Source organism: Oncorhynchus nerka, linkage group LG27 (genome assembly GCF_034236695.1).
Source record: "Oncorhynchus nerka isolate Pitt River linkage group LG27, Oner_Uvic_2.0, whole genome shotgun sequence".
In the NCBI taxonomy this organism is placed as follows: Eukaryota; Metazoa; Chordata; class Actinopteri; order Salmoniformes; family Salmonidae; genus Oncorhynchus; species Oncorhynchus nerka.
In genome coordinates this window covers 40,496,372-40,517,280 of record NC_088422.1, presented here as the reverse complement: position 1 = coordinate 40,517,280, position 20,909 = coordinate 40,496,372, and the positions used below count along the sequence as shown (strand labels likewise).

Genomic DNA, 20,909 nt, shown 5'->3' with positions numbered 1-20,909 from the left:
GCTGTGAGTATAGCGAGCCTTGCCTGGCTACCCAAACTCCTTGCTCCTGGTCCAATTCTACACCACGCCCACGGACGTTAGTCTCTTCTCCGCAATGAGCCTGGATCTGAGTACCTCCCCAAAGATTTATAGAAGGCAAACACATTCTAACCGTTCTGATTCTTGTCAGAAAACGATGGGTTGGGCCAGAGCCAGAGCCATAACACACATGGGTAAATACTCTGATTGGTTAGAGATGAACCAATCGCTGATGATTTTGTACACCACCCCTCATTTGGACGTCACCACAAACGACTTTAACGACGGCAGTCTCAGACTGAAGTATGTAGCGAACATAGCGGAATAATACGTTTGAGTCATAAGGCAATAGCGAGCCAGTAGTAAGACACATTTAGAGTGAGGGATGGTGTAAGGCAACATTTCGAGAGCTTGGGACTATAAGGTTCTATCTGCAAAAAGATTATTCTGAGATAATTCGCTTTAAATTTCCCGAACCCTCATTGATTTGAATGGTGTCAGCAATTAAAAAAAATATTTTATTATTTTGAATTTAACAACATTAATTGGGATATTTAGAGAACTATACACACTATAGGTAGCGAACATTGAACAGAACAAAGCTGTCAGTAACAACATTTTGACAAAAATGCGGATAGAAACCAATAGTCCAAGCTCTGGATTCAGTGTGAGGGAAAGCTTTTGGGAGCAGTGCACTTACCATCTGTTTGACCTCCTGCTTTCCTCTGCACCTCCTTGCGGTACTCCTCCAGCTCCTTGTCTGTCAGCTGGTTAAACGGGTTGGGGGTCTCCGCCTCAAGTGTCGCAAGTTCTGCCGGGTCTGGAGACTAGGATGAAAAGGAGAAGGAAAGGATATTACAATTGTTTTGGTTTTGATAATCACTGTCGACCCAAGAGGCTTCCCATCTCATTTCAATTTCACACTCAAATGATTCGTTCCCAGGAAAGTTGAACATTGCAATATCTTCCAAGTCTTCTTTGCGTTTGCTCTAAGAAGAGCGCCTTGGTTTAATCGTCTTCATGGTTCACGATTCCCTCTCTCTCTCAGACTATCTTATTGATTTGTTTACCTTTACTTTGATGCTTTTGTTGACTGAGAGCACACTCTTTTTTACAGCCACATGATGCAGTTTTTTCTGGACCTGGGGAAGATTAGCAGGGTGGAGGATGAGGGTTTAAATGAATGAATGAATGAATGAATGGATGGACTTTACAAGGAGAAACAGGGGAGAACGGATGATTAGTGGGGATGGTTAGGTGGCCAAAGTAGCTTCTGCAGCTGGGTTAGGAATCGTATTTAACCAAGACAACAGGGTAAACAACCCATCTCTTGCGACATGACCATAGGGCCTCAGTTTAACACCTAAGACAGAAATACCGTACATCAAATGAAAATGTAGAAAGCAAGAATTCATACATACTCCAACACTAGTAGGCACATCACTGTAGACCTAGTACTTGAGCCTTACCAGTGGACTACCGTCCGTTATGACACCGGCTAGTACTTGGGACTGGGGTCCTGCTGTCTTCATGTCCTGACGGTTCTGCTGCCGGATCTGGAGATACACAACAAGAACCCGAAAGGCTGAAAACCCAAAACCAAACCATGTGATCCCTGTAATATATCCATACTGTGACGTCATCGCTCACTGGGAGCAGTTAAGGCAGACGTACTTTATTTCGTGTTTCCAGCACCTCTTGAGGGTTGGTAAAAAGAGGAACAAACTGATTTGAGTTCTCAATCTTGATGGCTCCTTGTTGCATCTCCTCTGTCTTCAGCCACTGACGAAAGAGAGATGAGTGTTGAGGGTCAGGAGTTCGGCTGCATGACCCATCCCATAAACATTGCTTCAAATGCTTTTGCCCCATCAACACGTTTGTGCTTTCAATGACACTTTCTGGGGACAAAGTTGATCTTATATATGACAGTGTGTGAGCGAGAGAGAGAGACAGGCATTGGGCTGGGCAATGTGCCTTTCTCGAATGACATCCTCCTAATATTCTATGGAATCCAGTGAAGAATATTTGCACCATGGTCATTTCTCTCTGAATGCACGTTTAACTGGAATCAAGACACAGCAATAACCATTATTTTAAACCAGGGTGCTATACAGTGTTGTTGTCATTCGGAGTGTTGTGTTATTATTATCACGTGTTCTCAGACAGAGAAACACCCCTGCAGTGACTTTCTTTTCCACCACCAGAGGGCAGATAGCACTGCAGTAATCAACACCAGTACTGGGCTTTCCCCTGCAATGCAGAGGACAGGGGAAAGAGAGGTTGGGAGGTACAGGAGAGAGAGAGACAGGGAGAGTGAGAGCTAGTCTCCTCCCCTGCCTGATGTAAGAAGGTCTCTGCCTGGCTGATATTGTTCTGTCTGAAAGGACTCCATTGCTGGAGTACTCTCTAACAATCTCTCTCCCTGAGGTACTATAGCAAACACCCTGTTTTAAACACCTTTTCACGCACACAAATAAAGGTTGCATCTGCATCCATTAATTAGCCACACACACACATAGCCTTGAATGGCTGTTCAATTCAATTGCATTAGTGGAAATTCTAATATAATAGATATTTAAAATGAAAGCAACAATGTTGAGGGAACATTGGCCTCAGATACTTACTGTGGTGTGCTGGTGTCCGAGGCTTGCCCTCAGATACTTACTGTGGTGTGCTGGTGTCTGAGGCTGGCCTTCAGATACTTACTGTGGTGTGCTGGTGTCCGAGGCTGGCCCTCAGATACTTACTGTGGTGTGCTGGTGTCTGAGGCTGGCCCTCAGATACTTACTGTGGTGTGCTGGTGTCTGAGGCTGGCCCTCAGATACTTACTGTGGTGCGCTGGTGTCCGGGGCTGGCTTGGTCTTGGTTCACCCTCAGGTAGGAGTTGGGGGTGTTGAGCCAGCGGGTCTTCTCCAGTTGCTGCCGCTGGGCGTAGGGGTGCTGGCGGGGTAACGGGTGCACTCCCTCCTCCTCAAACTGGAAGGAGTGGACTGTGGCAGGGACCTCCACCTCCCTCCGTGTCCGAGAGCGCTCCAGCAGCACGGGGAAGCGGTAGGCGTAGCCGGTACGGTAACCCTGGAGGGTGGGGAGAGGGAGGTTTATAGGAAGGTTTTTGTCTGATTGATGTATTGTAAATGTCCAATGTCCAGGGGTAAAAGTGATCCATGTGATCCACATCCTGGAGGGTTAAAGTAGGTAAGACCTGTGTCTGGAGCCCTCTTAGTCTCTGTACATTCTATGTACTGTTTATCCAGTACTGTGTGTGGTGGATGTTAATGGATTCGTGCAGGGGGACACACGTGGCCTGTTTGATAAGATCCAGTGCAGTGCATGTCATAAACAGCATTTTACCTGCCCTAATGACTTTCCCCATTCCACAAAATTGACAATGCTTGTAGCATTGTAAAGCAGTACTCTACATTGAATCGTTCCACTAAATTGAAAATACTTCTAGCATTGTAAATGTGCTTCTGTCTTTTGATCTCACCAGGTTATCCAGAGTCCTCATGAGAGCCTCAAACTCGTGCTCCCCGAGTCGACTCTTGGTCAGGGGGCCGAAGGTGGATCCGGCCCAGCCCACGGTGCCTGCAGCGTTGGGTTTGTGGGTGGAGCGGTCCAGCATGATCAGGTTCTGCTCTCCTCCAGCACTGCACAATGCTGACACCTGTCAGCACAACACAGGATTGCAGCAGTGTGTTATGCTTTGTGTTTGGCAAGCATACAGTTACAGTACTGCACATACAACAGTCACAGTACAAGGGTACTAAGGCAAGGACAAGCATTCAGGAGTGAAACTGTCAAAGCTGTGCATGTGTGTGCTGTTACTCTCTCTCGTACACACACATACACAGACATTGAGCTATGAGTCTGGCAGTTCTCTCCCTCTCCCTCACCCTCTCCCTCTGTCTTTCTCTCTCACACACATACACAGTCACTGAGCTATGAGTCTGGGAGTCCTCCTTCTCTCTCTCAGTGTGGTTGTCAGAGTTGTGCCTCAAGCCTTTGGCAGGAGGGAGCAGCAGAAGCGATGTCAGTACGTGTGTCTCTGTACCTGGATCTGACAGGCAGCCTGTATGTGGTAGATGGTGTAGAAAGCCTCCTCCACTGACTCCCCCAGGGCCACGATGCCATGGTTTCGAAGCAACAGCACCTGGGAATAAAGATAGACTTCAGCAAGAGAAAAAACGTAGTAAAACCCTCTTTTGCCTCAGAGTACACTCTTATTTTTGTTCATTATCTCTCATTTCCTCCTCTTTCTTCGGCCCTGTCATTGCAATTGTTATTGTTTAACAAATATATTGAGTAAAAGTAACTCATGTTTTCACTATTTATGGTGCCATTTTTTTTCTCAAGCAGCAAATCAGCAGTATCAGGACAATCACAAGCCTGTTCCGTTAACCCTTGCACTGCCATAATGTTTTCACCTTGCAGGTGGGCCCGAGACTCTTCTGAAGCTCCACCCGGTCCTCCTCGTTCTCCATCAGCCCATTGTAGTCATAGGACGCCACCTCACCCACCAGCAGAGCCTCATGGGACAGTGGCAACAGGCCACACTTCATGGCGGACACCTGCACACACAGACAACTATAAGTCACATTCTGGAATGAAGGATTTGACATGCTTTTTCAACACTGGTCATCATTAAATGTGAATAATGTCTATATCTTATACTAAAAAGTATCATCTCTAGTTATACCTAGTCCTAAAACTCTATTATTTTAGAAAAAACATTTGAGACTTTGTGAATATATGTTAATGATAGTTCTGAGTGTGCCCTGTCCTCTAGGCAGGGCCCCAGTGTATGTGTGACTCACGGCGGCAGTGGCGGGGGTGTGGAGGTGCACCAGACAGCGTACGTCTGGCCGGGTAGAATAGATGGCTGAGTGGAGGCTGAAGGAATCCAGGTCTACCCCCAGGGTGGTGCTGCCCCTCTCCACCACCTCCCCAAGGATATTCACCTTCGCCTGGGAGGACAACAACGCAAAGCAACACTAGCATTAGAGCTCAGTGTCACATTCATTTATATTTGTGTAATGCTTATTGCAATGCGTATTGGTTATTACAATGTTCAACTGTTATTAAGCCCTTGTTGAAGGAGTTCTGTGATAACAGGGGCAAGTTAAACTAAGCATCAGTGAGATGACTGAATAGTTAGTGCTTACGTGTATCGGCCAGTATAAAAGTACCGTTTACGTTAGCAGCTAAACTCAAATGTGGATCAGGCTATTTACATAGTAACCCACAGCAAGTAGAGAGGTTCGCTTTATGACTGTGGAGCAGAATTAGTAGTGAACTCACCAGGCTAGAGGCAGTGACCTCACCATAGGCCAGGCCATTGGGCAGAACCAGGAAGTGCTCCTGTTCCTTACTGACACGCAGCTGACAGGAGACAACACACACACACACACACAGCTCTGTCAGATACCAAACTTTACGAACAGGAATAGAGAAAAGGAAGGGATGGATAGAATGCAAACAGAGCGAGAATAAGGCCAAAGGTTAAAAAAAAACATAAAAAACAAAGAGAGTGAGAGAAAGTAAAGGTGAAAACTGAGATGTTGTCCTTTTAAAATGAGTTACACAACGGCATAGTCAAGTATCTGCTCCAAACTTTCAAAACCTGCATACAATTTTACTCTCATTGATAGGGCTGTGGCGGTCAGCCGGTGATTGTCAAGCAAATAACTGGTCGGTCTCACGGTAATTGACAGTTCATTAACATAAACACATTTAACATCTCCTGGCTTCCACGCATAGGTCTGGTGATGCAGAGCTTTGGAACAACTACATTTTAGAAAGTCTAATAAATCAATGTAATATAGCCTACACCACATACAGCCTTCACAATAAATCCATTATTTATTCTAGACAAATCTAAAGAAGCATGATATGAAGAAAATGTAGTCTATTTGAGAAGAACAGAATAGCATAGTCTGAGTTGTCCTTATGTTAGGTCCTGATCTGGCTATACCATATGGCTGTGGGCTACACTAGTTCATTTAGCAGACAAGATTTGCTTAGAATTCCATACCATTATTTTATAGTATGAAGAATACAATTGAACAAAGCTGAATAAAACAAAGGATATTTTCTCCAAACGATTTGAGGGAGTGTGCATTCTGTGTTGAGCGTTTAACAAAGAAATACGTACTCCTATCTGCTTAATTTAGAGTTATAAATGTAATGTTAGTTGTTCTACAAACATTGGGCTATGTTTTTGATTTTTAATACATTGTAAGGCTGCATAATAAGACTCTAATGATGATATGAAAAAAGTTGCTTGAAAAGGCATGAGCTCTGCTTTGTGTTGTGTGCACGCTGTACACAGTGCATCAGTCTCTCATTCACAATTTGACAAGCACTTGATAAAGCCTAGAATTTCACGGCGGCATCATCTTTGTGTGGCCGTAATGCCCCCTAAAAAAAATCCATGCCTTTTGTGGCTAGTGGCTATTGTGCCCTTCTCCCTGAGTACTGCATGCTCCATCACATGATCGGGTCTTTCGCACAGGCTACAAGTGAAGACAGACACATTAGGGATGCAACTGCACACATCCTTATCCAATTCCGAGGTGCATATTGAAGATATTGGAAGAACTGTCCACATTTACTTTTTGTCAGCCAACAAGATGAGTAGGCCTAACGAACCACAAAAGCACTAGCCTATGTCAATCTACCATCCCCCATAGTACAAAAGTCGACCTAATCTATTCTGTGCAAGAAATAAATAAATAAATCTTAAAATATTGATAAACTATTTGGCTATTTCTTCACATTATAAGGGCAGCAATGAGCTCATGGTAGTAGGCTATAAGCGAAAATGTTCCATTAGCAGGAAAACACCATTATCAAAAGTAATCGCAAATGCAACTATGCACATAATGCTTTTATTATAAAAGGTGCATTTTTATGGTGAAAATTATCTTCCCCAAACATGAAACTCACGCGCTGCTTATGTATGCCAGTTAGGCTCTACATCCCTTGTAAAGTGGATTAATATCCTTAATTTTAAGAAGTTATTTGGCCACTTTAGTTGTGATACAAACCTTATTAAAACATATAAGCCTATGGAATAGGCTACATGAGGTGTGTGACTACGATTAGAAAAAGTCGCAAAAAAAGGGCATTGTTTCTTATGCTGGGCATCATTCACAACTGATAATATATACTAAGTGATAGGCTAATATTGTCACCCATCAGACTATTCTTGATTTAATCTTGTCTTTACATATACTAAATAATATATGTGTGAAATTTGTTTTGATTTAGAATGGACCATTATGATGCACCTGTATCGAAACAGGGGCAGCGGGGGAAAAATACATGTCATCTATGCACTTAAATAGCGAATGGAGGATGCTTTCCCCCGTGGTTTATTTTCATGCCAGCCAGGTAGGCTATACTCCTGTTGTAAAGATAAGCAATGTGCTTAATATTAGGAAAGTTGAGAAATACATATAGTAGGCCTAGCCTATAGAAAGCTGATGGGATCCTCCTATTTTTATTAGCAGCCATCACTCTGTTTTCTCCCGCAATTACATAGGCTATAGAAATGTTCCGCAACATGAGCTCTCATGAAGTGTTTGATTAGATCTTCGATTACATTTGCGTTGATGTCAGAGTGATTAGAGGGACAATAGAGTGCTGAGTACCAGGCAGTTAGCAAGTTTGGTAGGCTACTAATGACCGTCAGCAGCATCAGAGCTTTGAGAAGCCTAATTACCGGCGCTAAACGGTCATGTGGAATTTGACTGCCTTCATGACTCGTGACCGCCGGTGTGGTGGTAATACGGTCACCGCAACAGCCATACTCATGGCCATTGTAATGGTAATGATGGTACTAAAACCATCTCTTAGAACAGTAGTGCTTTTTGCATTGTCAAAATAGGGCTCTAAAAGAATGAAGCAAAAGCATGATGGAGAGAAAGAAACACAGAAAGAGAGTGTCAGCCAGGCAAGTCTACTCACGGTGAGGCAGGTGTGGCTGAGCTGGGCCCAGCCGTAAAGGTCCAGAAGACGGTGGACACTGGCCAGTTTACAACGCATCAACCTCTCTCCCTTCACCATGCCGCTGGGCTCCAAGCCATGCAGGTCGTTGATGGGCGTCACCATCATCATGCCTACACAGAGAGAGAAGTCAATAGCAGATCACCGAACATTACCTTGTGTGTGTTTTTTAAATCTGTTGGTGAGGCGATTCAGGGAGTTATTTGTCTGTGTCTTGATGTTAGAAATCGATTGCAAAATTGCCCTATTTGGCTCAATGTCTGGGTGACGTCTATTTTAACAAGAGTATGTCTATGAGTATGTTTGTGTGTGAATGTGTGTATGTGCGTGCGCATGTATGCGCGCGTGTACCTGTACAGTACCTGTACTGGAGGGGGAGGCGGACAGGGCGGCAGGTGAGCCATGAGAGGCCATGTAATCAGCTAGCTGCCTCAGAGCCCAGAGGTTGGAGCTGCTGCCTCCCTTCTTCATCTGTTCCTGGATCAGAACATCTAGCTCCTCACGGAACGACTGCACACACACACACACACACACACACACACACACACATACACACACAACTATTAGTCTGCATGCTGCTAAAATGCACACACAATTAGCCTGAGGGCTAAAACACTCACCCAAACACACTCACAAATATTGCATAGAGCAGCATAGTTCCTAGAGCAGACAGACACATCAAATGTTCACAATAAAAGGCTTTTAAACCGCATCATCTAATGCATTTCTCTCTCGTCATTCATTAGCACTGTCTGCTGCTACTGCCTATCTTCACAACTCCAGGCCTCCTTTTTGTGTCCCTCCCTCCCTCCACACACACACACACACACACACACACACACACACACACACACACTATGGCAAAGGCTCCCGTATGCAGCTGTCAAGTGGTGATTCAGAGCAGATTAAATCTGAGCTGTGGAGATAATCATATCTTTGGAGATCTAATGAGGGGGAAGGGAGAGTGGAGGGCAGAGAGATTGGACACAGGCTGTACATGAAAGGGTGGAACGATGGGATGAGGGGGAGGTCAGGGTAGAGTGAGTAAGGGATGTCCATAATGCAAAACTGAAGTGGGACTTTTTAAAACCGCTCCTTGAAAAGTTATGTGCATATGCACAAACAGACACGTGTGTGCGCTCACACAGACCCAAACAGACTGGACGCACACACATGAACACACACACACACACACACACACACACACACACACACACACACACACACACACACACAGTGTTCTACTCACCGGGCTCTGCAGGAGGCTGGAGACGCGTTTCTTGTGTTGGGGCCCGGAGGAGCCAGGTGTAGAGTGCTGTGGAGACACAAGAACCTCGAGGACCCCATCACTAGGGCCCCCATCGCTGGAGCTCTGCTGCACAGGCGTGCCCTTAGGGGTGGGCGTGGTGCTCATCTTCTACTGCTTACAAGGGGGTGTCACAGGACGTGGGGTGGGGAGTGCTGGGAAGAGGAAAAGAAGATAAATGAATTTATGTTTCAAATAGATAGATATACATTTAGAAAATATAATTTGAAGTAATGCTAGTGTTACGGATACAGTTATCCTGTGTGTGTGTGTATCCTGTGTGTGTGTTTCTTTTCTCTCCTTCTCCCCTCACAGGTGAAAACCATCACTCCCCAATCAGTCAACAATCAATCATCAATCAGAAGACACACCTCCTCCTATTTCCTACCCTATCACAATTCCTTCCCCATGGTTTAAAAACCCCATCATTTGTTTGCTCTGGAGCAATCTCTAGCAATCTCTAGCTCAATCTCTCTGTAAATGCCATGTCTGTAGGTCTCTGTGTTTCACTCTCGCTTTTTTGTCTTAACCTCTCTTTTGTTTAAGCACCTCCATAGCACTTTGTCATCACCTGTGAGTATTGTTTTTGGTTATGGTGTTTGTTTGTTTGCTGGTGGGAAAAGGGGAAACCAAGACAAGTCGCCCATGGGCATACACTACCCGTAGGTGAACTTTGTTAAATACACTAGTTAGAACTGGGCGGACCACCAACTGTATTTTTGGTTAGTTAGTTAGCTGTTGTTAAAGTAGGCTAGTCTAGCTTAGGGGTGTTTTTGAATACTTATTGTTTCTTTTCTTGGGTCCAGCTCAGCCCCTTTTCCTGCTCCCCCCATTACCGTGTGTTTATAAATAAACCTAGAGTTTGACGGTAGATTTCTGTTGACGTGGTTATTTCGTGCACACTTTTACTTTGTCACAATAATAATTTGCATGAGTTATGTTACGGGTCTCATTACCATCCCCCCTAGACTGTCGGGCCAAAAGGGATTCGTAACATAAGTGGGGGCTCGTCCGGGATCTGTCGTAACTGACACCCATGCCGCTCATGTAGATTGTTGTAGTGGTATAGTTCAGTGTAGAGCGTCATAGCCGAAGTAGCATTAGTGTTTGCTATTTTCTTTGGCACTTGTGAAGTAGTGTAAAATGACTACTTTTGATTTGAGATCCTTTTTGGATAACCCTTCGTGGGAGGTTTTTGACAAATGTCGTAGAGTTGATTTAATGACCTTGGCTGACCATTATTCAGTATCGATTCCGCAGAGTTTAGTTAAGGCGGAGGTTAAACGGCTAGTATTAAATGTATTGTTGGAAGAGCAGGTGCTTGTTTTACCGCTGTCTGAGCCTACTACCCCTGTAGGGGATGTTGCTGCTCCTGTAAACCCATTGGTGTCTGATAATGAGGGCGAGGCTAAAACACCAGCCACATTGTCCCGTTTTGATCCACTCTCCCCACTGTCAAATGGTGATGCCAGGAGGGATGTCCGTTTAGCACAGTTCCAACTGGAGGTGGAAGAGAGAGCCCAAATTAGGCAAGAGACTCTCCAGTTGGAGATATGTAAAATAAAGGCAGAAAAAGAATGAGAACAACAGCATTTGGAGATGTGTAAAATTGAGGCAGACAGAGAACAAAGGCAGTTGGAGTTCAAAATGCGCCAGATGGAACTGGAGGCAGAGACAGCGAGGCTAGCCTCCGGTCCTACTGTGTCTGTTTGTGAGCCGTCCTCACCTACTGTGTCCTCAAACACGTTTGACATTAGTAGGCAGATTGCCTTAGTACCTTTGTTCAGAGAGTCAGAGGTTGACTCCTATTTCTGTGTATTTGAGCGTATAGCCGTAGCATTGAAATGGCCTGAAGAGGTATGGTGCCTATTACTTCAGTGTAAATTAACTGGTAAAGCCCAAGAGGTTTTGTCAGCGCTACCTCTGGAGGACAGTTTGAATTATGAAGTGGTCAAAGCTACTGTTCTTCGTGCCTATGAGCTTGTGCCTGAGGCATACCGACAGAGATTTAGGTCTCATAGAAAGTCTTCTAGTAAGACTTATGTGGAATTTGCTAGAGACAAGGGAAATCTGTTTGATAAATGGCATGCTGCTAGTAAGGTAACTGATTTCAACTCTCTCCGGGAGTTAATCTTGTTGGAAGAGTTTAAAAATTGCTTACCCGAACGCATTGTAGTTTACCTAAACGAACAGAAAGTATCCTCCCTGGCAGAAGCGTCTGTGTTGGCAGACGAGTTTGTGTTGACGCACAAGAGTGTGTTTTCGGCTCAAACTGAGAGTAGAGCCACTGAGTTTCCTACCTTTAGCCCTAGTCGGCCAGCAGTAGTATATCAAGCACGCCAGAAGAATGAGCGTCCCTGTTTCTATTGTCATAAAGTTGGACATATGATTAATGATTGCTTCCTGCTTAAACGCAAACAAGGGATGCCTCTTCGTGCCAAGCCACCAACAGGTGTTGCTCTAATTAAATGCGGTTGTGAGGTCTGCAACAAAACAGGTGCCTCAGGGTAACTGTAGTTTGAAAGTCTCAGTCCCCGACCGCAGTTATGAACCATTCATTTTCGAGGGTTTGTGTCCCTAACGATTGACGAGCGTCTCAGCGACCGGTTAAAATCCTTAGAGATACTGGTGCGGCGCAGTCGTTTATATTGTCTGATGTGTTGCCCTTATCTGACGATACATACTGTGGTTCCAGTGTGTTAGTGCAGGGTATTGAAATGGGTTTTGTCCCAGTGCCATTGCACTTTGTGAACGTACACTCTGAGTTTATCAGTGGAATATTCAGAGTGGGGTACGCCCTATGTTGCCAGTGAAAGGTGTGACCTTTATAATGGGTAACGATATTGCGGAGGAAAGGTAGTACCCGTATTGGAAGTATTGGATAAAAGTGACCACTCTCTCTAATGAGCTGGCACAGAGTTATCCACATGTGTTCCCGCTTGTGCTGTCACTCGTGCTCAGGCACGACAAGAGGGTGACGTGATAGATTTGTCGAACACTGTTCTGTTCAAAGAGGTTGATCAAGAAGATGGATTGTGTGATACCTCTGAGAAGCTGATCACCTCTGACAAACAGCCCAGGAAAGAATCAAAGAACGTTGAACTTATTGCTGATGCAATACAGTTACCAGTCACTCGTGAGCAGCTGATTGCTAACCAAAAGGTTGACAACAAGCTTGCTAAATGTTTTTCTAGTGTTGTCTCATTGGAAGATGTGAAGAAGAAGAACGTGGCTTACTTCATTGATGGTAATCTCCTCATGCGTAAATGGAAATCCCATGTTGACGCGGATGGAGATTGGAATGCTGTTTACCAAATAGTGATTCCTACAGCCTTTCGACAAAATGTGTTATCCCTTGCTCATGATCACCAGTGGTCTGGTCATTTAGGAATCACAAAAACTTATGATCGGATCCTTCGACATTTCTTTTGGCCGGGTTTAAAACAAGATGTGGCTCAGTTCTGTCGGACCTGCCACACATGTCAGATAACAGGAAAACCAAATCAGGTTATTCCTCCCGCTCCTCTTTGTCCCATACCTGTCATAGGTGAACCATTCGAGCATGTGGTGGTTGATTGTGTCGGACCGTTACCGAAGACAAAATCGGGTAACCAGTTTTTGTTAACGATAATGTGTATGGCTACAAGATACCCCGAGGCCATTCCTCTGAGAAGGATTACAGCCCCGGTAGTGAGTAAAGCCTTAATAAAATTCTTCACGACATTCGGGTTACCTAGGGTGGTGCAAAGCGATCAAGGAACCAATTTCCTATCCAAGATCTTCAGGCAGGTGTTAAAATCCTTGTCAATTACGCACCGTGTGTCAAGCGCCTATCACCCAGAGTCTCAGGGTGCACTTGAAAGATGGCATCAGACACTGAAGTCTATGCTACGTAAATATTGTTTGGAATCTCAGAAAGATTGGGATGAGGGAGTTCCTCTAGTTTTGTTTGCTGCTCGTGAAACTGTGCAGGAGTCCCTAGGTTTCAGCCCGGCTGAACTGGTGTTTGGTCACACAGTGAGAGGACCAATGAAAGTCCTTAAAGAACAGTTCTTGTCCCAAGAGTTGTGTACCAGAGATGAGAATGTGTTGGACTACGTTAGTCGCTTTCGTGAGCGCCTACACCAAGCTTGTGCTCTCGCAAAGGAAGCTCTGTCTTCCTCACAGAGGAGCATGAAAAGACACTATGATAAAGAGGCTGTTTCTCGTCCACTACAGCCAGGTGACCAAGTACTGGTGTTATTACCTGTTCCAGGATCTTCACTGTCAGCTCGTTTCTCGGGTCCTTATTTAATTGAAAAGAAAATAAGTGAAACTGACTATGTGCTTCAAACTCCTGATAGACAACGCCGATTTCGTGTGTGTCACATTAACATGTTGAAAGCTTACCACACCCGACCCATCACACAGTTAGAGAGTTCAAAAACAGAGGAAGGTACTGCTGTCTCCTCTGCTACTACTGCTATGATAGTGGACTGTCATATTGATGATGTTGATGGCTTGGAGTTGCGCAATACTCAGCAGCAGTGTGTTAGATTGCCCAACTCAGAAATGCTGCTGTCTATCCAATCCGGTCTGGTTCATTTAACGGATGGACAGGCCAATGATATTGTGAGGCTACTACACAGTTTTCCATGTCTCTTTAATGACGTTCCTACTCGCACAAATGTGTTGGAACATGACATTAATGTTGGAAATGCTACACCTATCAAGCAACACCCATATCGTATCAACGCTTCCAAGAGGAAGATAATGAGGGATGAGGTGAGATATTTGTTGGAGAATGACCTGGCTAAGCCAAGTTCAAGCCCTTGGAGTTCTCCTTGCATTCTGGTTCCTAAACCTGATGGTACGTCCAGGTTATGTACGGATTATCGAAAGGTAAATTCTGTCACAATGCCAGATTCGTTCCCGTTACCCCGACTGGACGACTGTATCGACACTATTGGTGCTGCTAAGTATGTAACCAAGTTAGACCTCTTAAAAGGTTACTGGCAGGTTCCGTTAACTTCACGTGCTTCTGAGATTTCTGCCTTTGTGACCCCAGACAACTTCCTACAGTACTCAGTCATGGCTTTTGGGATGCGAAATGCACCAGCCACTTTCCAACGACTGGTTAACTCCGTATTAGCTGGCGTTCCTAATTGTAGTGCATACCTTGATGACCTAGTGATTTATTCGTCTGAGTGGTCAGATCATGTTGACTCGCTAAGGGTAGTATGTGAACGGTTGGCAGCTGCTTCTCTAACCCTGAACTTGGCAAAGTGCGAGTTTGGGAAGGCTACTGTTACCTATCTCGGTAAAGAGGTTGGCCATGGACAGGTGCGCCCTGTTGGTGCCAAGGTCTTGGCTATAACTGCATTCCCTGCACCTACCACCAGACGAGAGCTACGCCGCTTTTTAGGGATGGTTGGCTACTACCGTAGCTTCTGTAAAAATTTCTCTGCGGTAGTTGCTCCATTGACCGATTTGCTTAGTCCGGCTAGATCATTTGTGTGGTCCTCTGATTGTAAGAGCTTTTGAATCAGCGAAAGCACTCTTATGTAGTACACCTGTACTTGCTGCTCCAGATTTTGAACAACCGTTCAAACTTGAGGTAGATGCTAGTGCCAGAGGTGCTGGTGCTGTTCTACTGCAGCAGGACAAGAGTGGAGTGGATCATCCCGTTTGTTATTTTTCACGTAAATTTAATAAATGTCAAACAAACTATGCGACAATAGAACAAGAAGCTCTTGCTTTGTTGTTGGCTCTGCAATACTTTGAAGTATATATTGGTTCCAGTGCCCTACCCGTGATTGTATATACTGATCACAACCCCTTAGTTTTTCTCCACCGAATGTACAACCAGAACCAGCGCCTTATGCGTTGGGCGCTGATTGTACAAAATTATAATTTGGAGATCCGCCACAAAAAGGGTTCTGATAATGTGTTGGCAGATGCTTTGTCTCGTGTGTGAAAATGATTTCTGTATGTTTTGCAAGGTTGTGAGTAGTCATTGAAATACTGTAGTCGCAACCCCTAGGGTTGCTCTTTTAAGGGTGGGAGTGTTACGGATACAGTTATCCTGTGTGTGTGTGTATCCTGTGTGTGTGTTTCTTTTCTCTCCTTCTCCCCTCACAGGTGAAAACCATCACTCCCCAATCAGTCAACAATCAATCATCAATCAGAAGACACACCTCCTCCTATTTCCTACCCTATCACAATTCCTTCCCCATGGTTTAAAAACCCCATCATTTGTTTGCTCTGGAGCAATCTCTAGCAATCTCTAGCTCAATCTCTAGCTCAATCTCTCTGTAAATGCCATGTCTGTAGGTCTCTGTGTTTCACTCTCGCTTTTTGTCTTAACCTCTCTTTTGTTTAAGCACCTCCATAGCACTTTGTCATCACCTGTGAGTATTGTTTTTGGTTATGGTGTTTGTTTGTTTGCTGGTGGGAAAAGGGGAAACCAAGACAAGTCGCCCATGGGCATACACTACCCGTAGGTGAACTTTGTTAAATACACTAGTTAGAACTGGGCGGACCACCAACTGTATTTTTGGTTAGTTAGTTAGCTGTTGTTAAAGTAGGCTAGTCTAGCTTAGGGGTGTTTTTGAATACTTATTGTTTCTTTTCTTGGGTCCAGCTCAGCCCCTTTTCCTGCTCCCCCCATTACCGTGTGTTTATAAATAAACCTAGAGTTTGACGGTAGATTTCTGTTGTCGTGGTTATTTCGTGCACACTTTTACTTTGTCACAATAATAATTTGCATGAGTTATGTTACGGGTCTCATTACCATCCCCCCTAGACTGTCGGGCCAAAAGGGATTCGTAACACTAGTGACGCACACACTCTTAATTTATGCAACAATAAATACAGTGTATGAATGGACTGTATTTTTTGTTGTTTTTATTGTAATCTACTGTAGGCACCAAGCCTCAACTTTCAACAGACACAGGAGTTTACCTCCCACCCCAAAACCAGGGATGAGATATTCCACAGAGTAAAGCCTGTGTGGGATGTTGGCTAGCGGAACCAATAGGAAGTGGAGAAATGCAGCATTAGCAGTAAGAGCTCAGACAGCAACATTACAACGCCTGCCAGCAGGAAGTCAACTCAATCATAGAGGGCCAGTAATGGGAGAACCAGTAAAGACTTACCGTAAAGGTTTTCAAAAAGAGTCAACCAACCCTCCCCCAGTGAACATACACATTTCTGCTAACAGCAGATAAGACCACAAACACGCCCTCTCTCCTGTGCTATCTGAAACTACTCTGATTAGCCACATGCACAGTGCCTTCAGACCACTTAAGCATTCAGACCACTTAACTTTTTCCACATTTTGTTACATTACAGCCTTTTTCTAAAAGTGCTTAAGGTATTTAGAAATTTCTTACAAATAAAACACAGAAATCCTTATTTACATAAGTATTCAGACCATTTGCTATGAGACTCGAAACTGATCTCAGGTTCATCCTGTTTCCATTTATTATCCTTGAGATGATTCCTTTAACTTGGACTACACCTGTGTTAAATTCAATTGATTGGACATGATTTGGAAAGGCACACACCTGTCTATATAAGATCTCACAGTTGAGAGTGCGCATCAGAGCAAAAATCAAGCCATGTTGTCGAAGGAATTGTCCGTAGAGCTAGCTCCGAGACAGGATTGTGTCGAGGCACAGATGTGGGGACGGGTACCAAAAAACATTCTGCAGCATTGAAGTTCCCCAAGAACACAGTGGCTTCCATTATTCTTAATGGAAGAAGTTTGGAACCACCAAGACTCATCAAGGAGCTGGTTGCCCGACTAAATTGAGCAATCGGGGAGAAGGGCCTTGGTCAGGGAGTAGACCTAGAACCGATGGTCACTGACATAGCTCTAGAGTTCCTCTGTGGAGATGGGAGAACCTTCCAGAAGGATAACCATCCCTGCTGCACTCCACCAATCAGGCCTTTATGGTAGAGTGGCCAGGCAGAAGCCACTCTTCAGTAAAAAGGCACCTGACAGCCCACTTGGAGTTTGCCAAATGTCCCCTAAAGACTCTCAGACCATGATAAACAAGATTCTCTGGTCTAATGAAACCAAGATTGAACTCTTTGGCCTGAATGCCAAGCGTCATGTGTGGAGGAAACCTGGCACCATCCCTACAGTGAAGCATGGTGGTGGCAGCAATATGCTGTGGGGATGTTTTTCAGCAGCAGGGATTGCGAGACTAGTCAGGATCGAGGGAAAGATTAACAGAGCAAAGTACAGAGAGATCCTTGATGAAAATCTGCGCCAGGGTGCTCAGGACCTCAGACTGGGGCAAAGGTTCATCTTCCAACAGAACAATGACCCTAAGCACACAGCCAAGACAACGCAGGAGTGGCTTCGGGACAAGTCTCTGAACGTCCTTGAGTGGCCCAGCCATAGCCCGGACTCAACCCAATCGAATATCTCTGGAGAGACGTGAAAATAGTTGTGCAGTGACGCACCCCATCCAACCTGACAGGGCTTGAGAAGAACTGCAGAGAAGAATACAGGTGTGCCAAGCTTGTAGCGTCATACCCAAGAAGACTCAATGCTGCACCAAAGGTGCTTCAACAAAGTACTGAGTAAAGGGTCTGAATACTTATGTAAATGTGATATTTCAGTAGTTGTTTTCAAATAAATTATCAAAACTTTCTAAGAACCTGTTTTTGCTTTGTTATTGTGAGGAATTATGATTGATGAGGAAAAAATATATTTCACGTGAAAATCACGTGAAAATAACATGCCTGGTATTGTAAACATCTCAAGAATAGGCAAACATGGTGATGAACTCAGAGGCTAAATGCATATTTAACCAAACATACAAATCTATGTGCATTTCTCTGAATAATGAAAATGTATATTTTGGTTGAACTATCCCTTTAAATAGTCAATGGTGAATTTCACGATATGCACTTTGTGTTGGTAAATTTTCCCAAGCTCCCAAACTGTTTTGACCCATAATCTGCAAACATTCTACTACCATCTAAATCAGTGGCGGCTCCTCAGAGGAGGAACGGAATCACCATCCTCCTCAGTGAATTTCATAAAAATAAAATAGTGAAACATTTAAAAAATGTTCCTTTTTAGCTAAAACTATACTAAATACATTCACGTCACCAGATAACTAATTAAAACACACTGTTTTACAATGAAGGTCTACAGTAGCCTCAACAATACTCTGTAGGGAAGCACCATGGTGTAGCTGGAGGACAGCTAGCTTCCGTCTATGGAATCCATATCCGTCTTCCTCTGGGTACATTGACCTAGAAGACTCATGGTTCTCACCCCCTTCTATAGACTTACACGGTAACTATGACAACTTCTGGAGGACATCCTCCAACCTATCAGAGCTCCTGCAGCATGAACTGGCATGTTGTCCACCCAATCAAAGGAGAATTCATCTAGTACTGAAAGCATAAGCTACAGCTAGCTAGCACTGCAGAGCATAAAATGTGGTGAGTAGTTGACTCAAAGAGAGAGAAAGACAATTGTTGAACAGTTTTAAACAAATAATTGTATTCAAAAGTGTAGAAGCGAGAGAGAGAGCGAGAGAGAGACATAGAGAGAGAGAGATAGATTTCCTTGTATTTCTTCCACTTTACTTACTTCGGTAATTAATGCAGCTAGCTAGTTTAGCCTACTTACACCCAGCTCAAACAGCGAGGGATTCTATGTTAGCTAGCAAGCTATGGCTATCCAACACTTGAACTCTTCCAAGTCAAGGTAAGCTTTTGGTTTTACTAATTTATTGCCACTGGGGGCTCGCCAGTGTAACTGCTAAACTGCTTACTGACTGTACACTGTACTGGATGATTGTAGCGGGTTTACTAACGTGTTTGTTCTATTAGCTTTGTTGACTATGACGTTACTTTAGCTAATATGGTGACAAAAATGTAGGCTGTTTTTAACGGTTAGCGGTTATGATATGGTTTGGGATAGAAAGTATTTTTTGCCTGGTCACAGACATCTGATGTGTTGTGCATTGAAATCCACAAGCAAAGGGAAAAGGTGAGAGGAAGAGAGCATGTAGATGCAAGAAGGAATACAATGTGGCTGCTATGAGAGTGAACTGTGTTTACGTGTGATCAAGGTTGTATTCTGTTGAAAAACGTTTCTGAAATGGAAACAAACGGAGCGAAACGGGGATAAACATACCTGCACGAGAAAGTCTTGTTTGCAACTTTAGGACTAATGATTACACCCTAGATCAGCTAGATGCAGGCAAGAGTGTGAAAGGCAGTATTGAATATGTCACTGTCTGTCCTTGTGCCACTGTCTTTCACCTCAAATGTTTCTCTCGACGTGTGCATCTATGTTGTAAACTTTCATTCATAGGCTAGGTTGTAGCAACCTCATGATGGGTATAGAGAAAATTGAAGCATCATGTAGTAGGCTAAACCTATCAATGTTACATTGAACTGGGTGAATGGAATATGAATGACAGCCATCCAATTTGCTGTAATAGAAATAAGGCCATGCTCATAAAAAAATAATCACCCTCCCTCATCTTAAACTGCACCGACCGCCACTGATCTAAATGCACTCTTAATTCCTCCTCCCTAATGCATTAAATCTACTCCCAAACACAAAGTCACTCCCACCACCAGGCCTAATACTCCTACTGCTCTCTCTTCGTCTGCCCACGTGTTCTCGCACACCCCGAGAGCTTCTGGTCAGCGGGGTGGTGGCACCGGGATCCTCATCTCTCCCAAGTGGTCATTCTCTCTTTCTCCCCTTACCCATCTGTCTATCGCCTCCTTTGAATTCCATGCTGTCACAGTTACCAGCCCTTTCAAGCTTAACATCCTTATCATTTATCGCCCTCCAGGTTCCCTCGGAGAGTTCATCAATGAGCTTGATGCCTTGATAAGCTCCTTTCCTGAGGACGGCTCACCTCTCACAGTTCTGGGCGACTTTAACCTCCCCACGTCTACCTTTGACTCATTCCTCTCTGCCTCCTTCTTTCCACTCCTCTCCTCTTTTGACCTCACCCTCTCACCTTCCCCCCCCTACTCACAAGGCAGGAAATACGCTCGACCTCATCTTTACTAGATGCTGTTCTTCCACTAACCTCATTGCAACTCCCTCCAAGTCTCCGACCACTACCTTGTATCCTTTTCCCTCTCGCTCTCATCCAACACTTCCCACACTGCCCCTACTCGGATGGTATCGCGCCGTCCCAACCTTCGCTCTCTCTCCCCCGCTACTCTCTCCTCTTCCATCCTATCATCTCTTCCCTCTGCTCAAACCTTCTCCAACCTATCTCCTGATTCTGCCTCCTCAACCCTCCTCTCCTCCCTTTCTGCATCCTTTGACTCTCTATGTCCCCTATCCTCCAGGCCGGCTCGGTCCTCCCCCTCCCGCTCCGTGGCTCGACGACTCATTGCGAGCTCACAGAACAGGGCTCCGGGCAGCCGAGCGGAAATGGAGGAAAACTCGCCTCCCTGCGGACCTGACATCCTTTCACTCCCTCCTCTCTACATTTTCCTCTTCTCTCTCTGCTGCTAAAGCCACTTTCTACCACTCTAAATTCCAAGCATCTGCCTCTAACCCTAGGAAGCTCTTTGCAACCTTCTCCTCCCTCCT

At 44.6% G+C, this 20,909-nt stretch overlaps 1 protein-coding gene across 9 annotated transcripts in view; it reads right to left on the bottom strand.

The window, feature by feature from the left end:
* Nucleotides 1–20,909, bottom strand: part of LOC115111773 (beta-adducin-like) — a 33,796-nt gene that overhangs the window by 2,917 nt on the left and 9,970 nt on the right. For 5 of the 9 annotated variants that reach the window (XM_065011678.1, XM_065011679.1, XM_065011671.1 and 2 more), the window contains exons 2-14: nt 9,275–9,486; nt 8,388–8,535; nt 7,987–8,138; nt 5,317–5,397; nt 4,833–4,982; nt 4,443–4,586; nt 4,070–4,168; nt 3,506–3,682; nt 2,848–3,093; nt 1,693–1,800; nt 1,488–1,574; nt 1,089–1,160; nt 719–845 (exon numbers count right to left, since the gene is read on the bottom strand). In XM_065011678.1, coding sequence (XP_064867750.1) covers nt 719–845; nt 1,089–1,160; nt 1,488–1,574; nt 1,693–1,800; nt 2,848–3,093; nt 3,506–3,682; nt 4,070–4,168; nt 4,443–4,586; nt 4,833–4,982; nt 5,317–5,397; nt 7,987–8,138; nt 8,388–8,535; nt 9,275–9,439 — 1,756 coding nt within the window. In that variant the 5' untranslated portion in view covers nt 9,440–9,486. Of the gene's footprint in view, nt 1–718; nt 846–1,088; nt 1,161–1,487; nt 1,575–1,692; nt 1,801–2,847; nt 3,094–3,505; nt 3,683–4,069; nt 4,169–4,442; nt 4,587–4,832; nt 4,983–5,316; nt 5,398–7,986; nt 8,139–8,387; nt 8,536–8,645; nt 8,755–9,274; nt 9,487–20,909 lie in introns of those variants that run through there. The other 4 variants (XM_065011673.1, XM_065011674.1, XM_065011676.1 and 1 more) reach the window with 2 other exon arrangements.